An 11371-nucleotide genomic window follows, 5' to 3' on the forward strand; every position below is an offset into this window, starting at 1 on the left:
ACCTGGATTTACAGGCATTCACCACTATATCAAAATAATACCAGCAAAATAATGTAACTTGAGACTAACATTTACCCGAGGTTAGCCAACTTTCAGCTACTAGTAATGAAATAAACCATGGCTTATTATAGGAGAACCTTTGGAAGTATGAAAAATTATTGATAAATATCCTGAAAAGATTTAGGGACATAGTGAAAACACTATTAGAAACTGGTGCAGTCAGATTAGAAATACAATGGATGCACATACTATTTCACCATGTAATCTGCCATGGAATGTAAGCTCCCTGAAGGAAGAGGCTGTTTCATTTTTGTTCTTGTATTCCTACAGACAAGCAAGTTGCCTACCACACAGTAGGCGCTAAATGCTTGTTGACTGGCTGTCAAATAAAGCCATAAAGTCTACTCTTTGTTTTACAGTGCTTTATTCAATGCAACTTATTAAGTTAGGTTTTCTGAAGGTAATTATAGACCCTGAAACATTCAGGTTCATCAAAAGTATCACATTCTTGACGTCAATTCTTCCATTATGCTTTATCCCATTAATGAATTCTGCATACTGACCATGAAAACCAATCAAGTTGATTAAATAAATAGTTTAGGTCAATCATTCTGCCTCAATGTGACCATTCCAAAAAAGAGTCCTATTACAGGTCCAACCCATAAGCATGGGCTAGATTAAGTATTAAATTATTTCTTTGGGGTAGTCTTTAGATCTGTATTAAACTGTATTTTCTATATTTGGCAGGAACAGAGAGGTAGGATGTATATCTCAGTTACATAAAGAAGAGTTACAGGATCAGCAGAATAAACCAAACTGGGAAAACCAAACTGGCAATTTACTTAGTTGCTGAGCAATCTAGAATCTGATTTGAGAAATAAGTCTTTGTTTGAAAGAGTATTTCAGTGAAGAATTCAAATGATCCTTTGGTAAAAGATCTTTTTTAAAAATAAAGTCATAGAAATTCATCAAAAAGTGACAAAACTCTCAAATAATGCTTCATGGAAATGAATTAGTGAATGAGAAATAATATGAATGGAATGACTACATAAGTATAGCCATTCTAAACAACTGTATGAAAAAAAAGGACTCAACAGAGAGACAAGATAAGGAGATAGAGTGAGTGACAGATGGAAAAACTGTCTACTCTATAAAAATAAAACATAAATAAAGCATACTGACAAGTGAGGTGCAAAACTGAAGATGTTCCAGCAGAAAAGTTCGTGAAGGAAACCTCACCATTTTTGGCTACTTCTGCTATGATGTTCGCTACTTTGGCTGTGCAGGGTGAGTGGGGCGTCAACAGACTGGCAAACAACTGAAGGATCCCACTTCCTTGGAGTTTTTCACTTGTCTCCATATCTGAAAAATACACCAGACAAAGAGTTTCAATGGCAATAACCTGCAACGTTAACTTTTATAACCGTCATTAAAAGAGGATGCGTAGAAAAATATAGAGAAAATATAAACCACATGACTTTCTTCTTTGTATCCTCAGTGCTTAGCACAGTGCCTGACACATAGTAGGTGTTTCATAAATGTTTATTGAGATGAACAGAACATGAAGATTCTCCAAAAAAAACCTGGGCCAAGTTCAAAACCTATCCTCTGTCTTGTTACAAAAGAGAAATATATTCCGTGTGTATCCTGATTTATATGTTTACACCAAATCACTTTCAGGGATAACAGTTGTGACATATGCACCAGAAGATGAATAAGAAATCATTTTGAGTATTTATAGCAAAAAATCAAAGCATTCTTTATGAATGCATCGTTCCTAAGCCAAACTTACTTTCCAATGTAACTCTAGCCTTTTTTTACTCATAGCTGAGTGTTTTCCTGGAATGCTTACAACTATAATGGTATGCCCCACTTTGGGTAACTCTGCTCCCCTATAATTGAGTGGCAGCCTCTCTGGAAACAAATGGCAATTATGAGTGATAGTCTCACCCTGGGTCACTTTATAGGAATGAGAGTTATTTCATGAGACCATGACCAAATATAACTGTGAGGACACGTGTACAATTCACTCAAAACCACAAAGGAGGCGGTGAAGTAGCAAGCAGCAGAACACCCTGTTTGTAACGTTTGGGAACACACACACACGCGCGCACACACACACACACACACACACTTACTTTCACATCTCTTCCCTTCTTCCTTTCTCCTTCTTTTTCTCTTTTTGCATGATAATTTCCCCTTACAGTATGAGCTCCTTGAGAGCAGGGACTGTATTTCTGTCTTTCTTTGTATCTCTAGTGCTTAGCATAGTGCTTAGCACATAGTCAGTGCTTAACAAATGCTTGTGGAGGAATAATTTACCTATCAGATTTATGGAGAACAGAAGAATTTATGACCAAACAAGAGTTACAGAACATTATGAAATGCAAAATGGATAATTTTGACTACATTAAATTGGAAAGTTTTTGCACAAAGCCAATGCAACCAAGATCAGAAGGGAAGCAGAAAACTGGGAAAGAATTTTAACAACCAGTGTCTCTGATAAGGGCCTCATTTCTAAAATATATAGAGAACTAAGTCAAGTTTATAAGAATACAAGTCATTCCCCAACTGATAAGTGGTCAAAGGATATGAACAGGCAGTTCTCAGATAAAGAAATTTAAGCTATCTACAGACATATGAAAAAATGCTCTAAATCACTATTGATTAGAGAAATGCAAATCAAAACAACTCTGAGGCACCACATCACACCTATCAGATTGGCCAACATAATAAAACAGGAAAATGATAAATGTTGGAGAAGATATGGGAAAATTGGAACACTAATGCATTGGTGGTAGAGTTGTGAAATGATCCAACCATCATGGAGGGCAATTTGGAACTATGCCCAAAGGGCTATAAAAATGTGCATCCCCTTTGACCCAGCGATACCACTTCCAGGGCTGTAACTCAAAGAGATCATACAAATGGTAAAAGGATCCACATGTACAAAAATATTTATAGCAGCTCTTTCTGTGGTGGCAAAGAATTGGAAATTGAGGGGATGCCCATCAATTGGAGAATGGCTGAACAAGTTGTGGAATATGAACATAATGGTATACTATTGTACTATAAGAAATGAGAAGCAGGTGGACTTCAGAAAAACCTGGAAAGACTTGTATGGCCTGATGCTGAGTGAAATGAGCAGAACCAGGAGAACTGTGTGATGACTAACGTTGATAGACTTAGTCCTTCTCAGCAATGCAAGGATCTAAAACATCTCCAAAAGACTCATGATGAAAAATGCTATCCACATCCAGGGAAAGAACTATGGAGTTTGAATACAGATCAATGCATACTATTTGCCCTTTTTTTTCTTCTGTTTTGTTTTGTTTCTTCTTTCTTGTAGTTCCTCCTATTGGTTCTAATTCTTCTTTACAATATGAGTAATATGAAAATATGCTTAATAGGTATGTATATGTAGAGTCTATATCAGATTGTATGCCGTCTTGAGGAGGCAGTTGGGGAGCGAGGGGGAGAAAATTTAAAACTCAAAAGCTTATGGAAGTGATTGCTGAAAATTAAAAATAAATTCAAACAAACAAACAAACAAACAAATGCTTGCGAACTGATAGATCATCCAAGGGAGAAGCACCTGGTGTTTTAACACCACAGCTAGGAATTAAGGTAACAAAAAAGGTTAATGTCCCACATTCAGGATAAATCCTTCTTAAGAAGTAGTTGGACTAGGTGCCTTCTAAAGTCTCTTTCAACTCAAAATTCATGATCCTATGATCTCTAGGATTCCTTCCAGCTAAAGGCAGTGAGATATAGAGGTAAAAGCAGTGAATGGCATTGTGAATCAATATTATTAGTCCATTAGCAAATTACATATATCAGCAACACTGAGTGCAAATTTCATTTGGCAACTAAGTAACAGCAGAGTAGAGCTAGACTTGGAATTAGGAAGATCCGAGTTCAAATGTGACCTCAGACAGTACTTACTAGCTGCTTAGTTTCCTCATCTGTAAAGCAGGGATAATAACAGCATCTAACTCCTAGGAGAAAATGCAATATTTGTAAAGCGCTTTGTAAATCTTAAGCTATATATGTATGTGTGTGTATGTACACACACACACACACACACACACATATATATAATATATATACACATGCATACATACGTACTCATATGGATATAGATATAAATACTGGCTATGTTCATCTGAAACCCTGTCTTGCTCAGAACTGCAATAAGATAAATGTCAGTTTGATTAATGTAACATTTGTTTTATTTTACTCCCTTCCCTCAACTAAATTCTGTCCATGCCACCTCCTCACCTTCCTTTCTTAACAAATTGGCAACTGACGTACTCAGTGAGTAGAATTGTGGGAAACACGTGACGTGCAAATCAAACAACAGATGACCACAGATTCAGAGTTGGGAGAAACCTCAGTAATTATCTAGTCTAGGAGCTCTTACTTTCTTTGTGTCACAGAATCCCTTTGACTGTCTGGTAAAAAAAACTATGCACCCCTTCTCAAAACAATGTCTTCAAAGGCATAAAATAAAACACGTAGGATTACAAAGCAAGCCAATTATATGGAAATACAAAAATATTAAAAACACAAGTTTCCAGACCCCAGGTAAGGGACCTCTGAACTAGGCCAACCCATTCCTTTGAAAGAGAAGGAAACTGAAGCTCACTTAAGTGACTTGTCCAAAAGTCACACAGGAGGTAAGAATTTGAAAAGCTGAGATTTGAAACTGGTTTCTCTGGCTTGAAATTGAGTACTCGTTTTACTATGCCATGAAAACAAAGGAGAATAACAGAATCTAAACTTAATGTTGACATTTCCAGGACAAATAAGGAAATGAGACAGATATTTACACAAGATTGCTTTAAAATGCAGCTCAAATTATACTATGTGGTTATATTTTTTGGTTGCTTCCAATAAGTATGCCAATTGATTTTACAACACAGAAATCTTTAGTTAGAGAACTGGCCTTTGGATGGTGGCTTGTGATCAATTAAAAGGAAAGAAAGTGAATCCCAGAGAAATAGTAGGGAAAATGACCAACAGCTTCGGCAACAGTCAAGGTCTAAGCTCAGGCATTAGATGCTCTAAAGCCAAAATTGATTATTTCACCAATCCTGTCTACAGAGAGGTGATGACTACGTAAACTCTACTTGCTGCTATTTATCTGAGTATTAGGAAATTATATTAATAGCTATCTTTCATCAATTCCAAGGATTTCATATTTGTTACTTTTTTAAAATAAAAGCTACTTCTAAAATTAAAAAACAAAACAAAACAAAACACAGTTTCTCAGTATGAAAAAGCAGAGATAACATCTTTACCTCTCTAACATGAATAATCCATTAATAACACCCTTTTCTTCTACTTTCAGAAAATATTCAGTGATATTTCTAATTTCTGCACTCACTCCGCTTTGCTGGAGAGGTGTTCAACCACGGTCAGCTGTGGTAGTGATGTTGGTTGATGTTGCTTAACTCTTTTCCTTTGGTATAAGAGAAGGTTCCCGGTTTTGACAGTGTGAAAAGGAGACAGAATTTTGGGATATCAGACTTAATTTATATAGCACATGCCTTAATTGATAAGCTGATATAAAGCAACTTCTATCTAACAATGAAAATCTCTACTTGCTCTGCAATTTACAGTCTTAGAGAACAGACTTGGGCAACAAGATACGAAGTGATTTGTCCTGAGTCCCACGGCCAGCATGAGTCAGAGGCAGTACTTCAAGCCCGGGTCTTTCTATCTTCAAGTGAAGTTTTCTACCCATTACATCCCACTGACTGTCCAGAAATTAGTGTGATGTAAAACAAAAGGCATTAATAAAACCTAAACTATTTCCTTAATTCAGTTCCTTTTTCACACAGGTGAAGTTAGGCAGTGTGGTACAGGGGAAAAAGTAATAACTTTGGAGTCATCAAGCTTTGTCAACTTATGACCTATTTGAAATTGGGTAAATCACCCAACCTTTTTGAGTCTGCTTTGCCATCTGTAAAATGAGAAAGCTAGACTAAAGGGTTGGATCTTGCCCCTATATCTATTATCCCTATGGGATTTCTGAAACTGTAAATGCTAAAATCAGTAAATCTATTTACATGACTCCCACACTTGGTGCTGTGCCTGCGAATCAGTTGCCCATTTAAGCTCAAGGGACTGCACACAAAGATGCCTTTTGTGTACACATTAAAGAGAGCACATACTTAATATTTTTTATTATGAACTTGACATCAAACATGATCATTTCTACATTGAAGAAAACAGAAAGTGAACTCTATATGAATCATGAATCTCTGTTACAAACTACTTGATTTTTTAATGCAGTAGTTTCAAAACTGCCCTACTCATCTGTCTCTTTCTACTCTATTCAGCATATTTTTAAAAATGCTTCATTGACAGTCTTCTTTCTCTTTTTTTCTTGGTATTAATATCCCTCTTCATGACTCTATCTTATAACCCGTCCCCACCCCCTACTGATCAATACTCCTTTTGTTTCCAGTTCTTTGTTGCTTTAAAAAAAAAAGTGCTATAAATACTTTTGTACATACAGGTCCTTTCCTTTTTACGTTAACTAATCTGTTTTTGGGGTACAGGGCTAGAGCAGGATTGCTGGTTAAACACGGTTATGCCCGGTCTAGTGTCCTTTGGGGCACAGTCTCAAGGGGCTTTCCAGAACAGACACATGGAATCCATAGCCCTACCAACAGGGCCCAGGGGCCCCAGTCATCCCACAGTCCCTCCAACTGTGGCCATCACTCCCCTTGTCTGTCACCTTTGCTAGTTGAAATGTTGTGAGATGGAGTATCAGAGTAGTTTAAATTTGTATTTCACCTGTTATTAGTGACGTGAAGCATTTTTTTCACATAGACGTTGATAGTTTCCTTTTCTTTTGTGAACTGCCTGTTCACAGCCTTTGATCACTTTTATTGGGAAATGAGAAAGCACAAGCTTTTAAAAAAATTAATTAAATTGATTAATTGTACAATAGATGTTAGGCATCTTTACAAAACTTTAATTCACAATATGTCCTCCTTCTGTGGCAACAACTTGTTTTACATGATTTAGCATTGTGTTCATAAGATTTTGAAACAGATTCTTTAATTCTTCATCATGAAATCACACACTGACTGGATAGTGTGACCTGTAATGAATAGTACTTTCATAAGTTTTCGTTCATTAAAGAAAAGTTTTTTCCAATGAACAAAAATCGATTTTCTCCCTCTGTCTCTTCTCATGGTGGAAAATAAAATCAAAACCCTTGTAACAAATATGCACAGTCAAGTAAAACAAACACCCAAATTGGCTATGTCCCAAAACCACAGTTCTGATTCTGATTCTGAGTACTTCACTCTTCTGTCAGGAGTGGGGTCGAATGCTTCAGTCTCGATCCTCTCAAACCCGGCTGGTCACTGTCCCTAAGCCTTTCAGAGCTCTCTTTACAATGTGGTTGTTATTGCGTAGACTGTTCTGCCGTGGCTCACGTCATTCTGCACAGACTCACCTGAGCACATGCCTTCAACAAAGATGCTCCAACTTTTCTTTATTTCATTCTTTCTCTGGGAACATAACACCTAAGATCTAAGAATTTGTGTTTACTGGCAGGAAGCTGAACAGAATTAACTACATTTGCTTGTAGAAAAGATTTCCGTTGTCTGATCCTCTCGACAAGATGAAGTAGGATCCTGAAAGCCTGGCTCATGCTACCTATTAACAATGGGAAGGCAGGTAGCACCAGTACAAGGGATCAAAGATGACACTGGGACAATGGAGCATGTGTGAAGGGGAGCAGCTTACTGAAAGTCACCCATGCACATCTTATTTATTTATTTATGTATGTATGTATGTATGTATGTATGTATGTATTTAATTTTGGCTAGGCAATGGGATTAAGTGATTTGCCCAGGGTCACACAGCTAGTAAGTGTCAAGTATCTGAGGCTGGATTTGAACTCAGGTCCTCCTGACTCCAGGGCTGGTGCTCTATCCACTATAGCTGCCCCCACATCTTATTTTGATGATAACTAAAGAACAGGTTAAAAACAAAAGTGGAATTTCATGGGCAGTCTATGTATTTCAAAAAAAGAAGTAAGAATTATTTAGCCTGGTAACTGAAGAAATTTTCCATACATTAAAAATTGTGGAAGATGAAAAAATATCAGCAACAACAAAAATAATAGTGATAATCATAACAATAGCTAGTATGTATATAGCACTTTATTGCTTGGGCAAGGTTTTGTACCTCTTATGCCAAGCTGCCAATTTTCTTTCTAGTTCTTCTTCCATAGCTTCCATTTCTTTCCAATTTTTTCCTCAAGCACTCTCATTTCATTTATAAAAATATTTTGATCTCTTTTTTCAAAATCTGGTTTTCATCTCCTCCAGAATGTCTAGTTGGACTTTTGCCCAAGCTGTGTTTTTTTTCCGAGACTTCACTTGCTTTGGAGTTATTCTCTTCTGGGTTTGTGCCTTGAGCTTCCCGGGTACCATAATATCACTTTATGGTGGGACTTTTGTTGCTGTTGCTGTTTGCTCATTCTTCCAGCCTACTTCCTGTCCTCAGATATTAGAGCTGGGCTCTGCAGCACTGTTGGGGAGAAAGTCCTGGTCACGTTGCTGCTTTCCTGGGGTACTGAGTGTTGGATTATGCCAGGATCTCAGGGATGGGCTGGAGATCAATAAGCTTTCAATGGTCCCAAAGGGCAAAATCTGACTGCTGTCTCCCTGGTCTGAGTTCTACGAGTCCTTGAGCTGGTTTTTGTATGAGTTAAGAGTGGGCTGCTGGTAGACTCAACCCTTCAGTCAGCTGGAAAGCTCTGTTGGCTCAGAGTATCAGAATTGTAGGCTCCTCTTTGGTCTGGGATTCCTGCGCTGGTTATCCTCCTGCAGGCTGAGCTAGACGCTGGAGACGAGACCTGCTCTACACCTGAGGTCTGCAGCACACCACTCCTGCTACTGGTTTCTGAATTTCCTCCTTTCTTAGTATACTACTCAGGATCTCCCCACTAAGAGAAGCCACGGTTTGCATCCTTCCCTGGATCTGTGCCCTGCAACTGGGTAGTGGCTAACAAAATTGCCAGTATGCAGCTGTCCCCATCACAGGGTCCTGGTATAGGTCTGGTGGTGTCCCAGTATGGGACCAGGACCTCTTCCTGCCCTGGTGCACAGCCTCTCCTGTGCTTGGAGTACTTGGAATGTGGTGAGTACTTGGCCCAACCCATTCCCGATGTCCAAAGACCTCTCTATCTGTTTCCCTACGCTGAGCTGGGCTGGACAAATGACTCACTGTGACTTTTTCTGGATCTCCCCATCGGGATTCAGTCTGGTGAAGTTTCTAGATTTTTTAAGAGGGATTTATTTTGTGGAGGGCAGTACACTGCACTACTTCCTATGACTCTGCCCATTGGCTCTACGTCACTCCCACTGATGATTTTTAGCAGGGCGGTAACATGTATTCATGTACAGGAATGTAAATATATAAAATGCAAGGGTTCACTTTCAAATCATGAAAAGAGAATATAAAATTCGTTTAAACAAATCAGTAATTAAAAGCAGTTAAAGTAAAGCAAGAGAAAGGATAAGGAAGAGAAGGTAAAATTAGAAGAGACCTAAAGATAAGATCAGAGAGCGACAGAGACAAGGTTAAAGGTGGATAAAGCGAAACAGATGTATCTAGAAGCAGAGAAGAAGAGGGACAGATACTCAGAGAGATGCAAACATACCCTGGCGCACACACAGAAAAAAGACAGATAAACTAATGCTAACTTCCATGGAGTAACTATCTTAAAAGTCTCTTTGAGGCAGCTAAGTGGACTGAATGCTAGGCTTCAGAGTCAGGAAGCTCTGAGTTCAAATCCTGCCTCAAACACTGGTAGGTGAGTCACCTAACCTCACTGTGCCTCAGTTTCCTCATTTGTAACACGAGGGTGTTGGACTTGATGGCCTGCTTCTAAGGTCCCTTCAAGCTCTGAACCTATGATCCTATGATAAATGCGGCTAAGGACTTAACATTCTCCTCAATTTTTCTAAGTACAGGTATAAAATGAGGCTACTGACTCTGAGACCAAGTATTTGCATTAGATGACCCCTAAGGGCCTTCCAATTATGATGACTCTACGAAACCACAGTATTCACTCCATGGGTAGGCTGCTATCCACAGCTGCTTTATATCAATTCGTGTATATGCAAATGACCAGATGTTTCTATTGTGGACTTATTACTAATAGGGTGAAGGTAATTATGAATTTATATTTTCAGATCACTTTGTAGTTATAAAGTACTTTCATACACATTATCTCATTGCATCTTCTAAAACAAACAAAGCTTTGTCAAGTATGTAGTGTAAATCTGTCATCCCATTTTACAGAGGGGCAAGCTGAGGCTCAGATAAGTTAGGTGCCTTGCCCAAGGTCACAATGGCAAATGGTCAAGCTGGATTGAAACAACACGCCTTCTGATTGAAAGGCTGGGTTCTTTCTACGGCTCCGGGCTCCCTCCCAACAACTCTCCTGGCTTTCACTAGTTTTACCCAGCTTTAAGAGCCACAGTGTATGTCCATACTCACCCTGTCTTTATTATAAAACATTTCCCAAAGAACAGACTTTGCTATATTTGCAGATGGATAAAGCTTTTCTCTGCCCCTTCAACTTTCCCTTCTTCTGCCTTTTCCACCCACTCAAATTTCTAACTCCACAGATCTCCAACTCTAAGCACTAGGCCATCCGTTTTTGAAGAATTAACTTTAAGGGCAAGTCACTGCTTTAAGAATCCTGACCACCTCAAAACAACCCAAATCCTATGAAAACCAGAGAAAGCAGTTTTGAAAAAGATGATATTGCAGATTTAGAAATAAAACCCCTAACAGTGGGTATCTGAACAAGTACTTAGGGTATTATTGGCTTAGTAGGGTGAGTGGATAACAGTCAAGGTTTACGCCAAAACTATGCAGTGGGATCTAGAATATGTGAACATTCCTCACAGATGTCCTCTTAAAATGCTATTTTATGCCCAGATAATTTGTGGGGTTGAAACAGAAACGCAATTTAGGCAAAGAAACAAGACTTTACTTTCAGTCTAGCCATTCAAACTGAGGTCTCCCTGCTCTGCTCCCAAACCACATACTTTTAATTTGAAATGTGCTCTAATTTGGCAAATCAGCTGGGGACCACAGCAGCAAACATCATGAAATCAGGCAGCTACTGCTTCTCCTCTGATTTCCCAAAGGATCCCTTTTGAATAAGAATAGGGGACTGTTCAGGGAAGGGAAAGGGAGAGGGAGAAGAAAAAGGAGAGAGAAAGAGAAGTAGAGAAAGGGGAGGGACAGGGAAGGAGAAAAGGAGGGAGAGAAATGGAAGGAAGGAAGGAAGGAAGGAAGGAAGGAAGGAAGGAAGGAAGGAAGG

The 11371-nt window shown here is 38.7% G+C and overlaps 1 protein-coding gene across 4 annotated transcripts in view; it reads right to left on the minus strand.

Annotated features, from left to right (window-relative positions):
• RAP1GDS1 (Rap1 GTPase-GDP dissociation stimulator 1) overlaps nt 1-11371 on the minus strand; it is a 214008-nt gene that overhangs the window by 104733 nt on the left and 97904 nt on the right. For all 4 annotated transcript variants that reach the window (XM_027837596.1, XM_027837595.1, XM_027837594.1 and 1 more), the window contains exon 3: nt 1240-1362. In XM_027837596.1, the coding sequence (XP_027693397.1) occupies nt 1240-1362 (123 nt within the window). The remainder of the gene's footprint in view (nt 1-1239; nt 1363-11371) is intronic.

The sequence above is a fragment of the Vombatus ursinus genome, unplaced genomic scaffold (assembly GCF_900497805.2).
Source record: "Vombatus ursinus unplaced genomic scaffold, bare-nosed wombat genome assembly UNPS02014821.1, whole genome shotgun sequence".
NCBI classification, from domain to species: Eukaryota; Metazoa; Chordata; class Mammalia; order Diprotodontia; family Vombatidae; genus Vombatus; species Vombatus ursinus.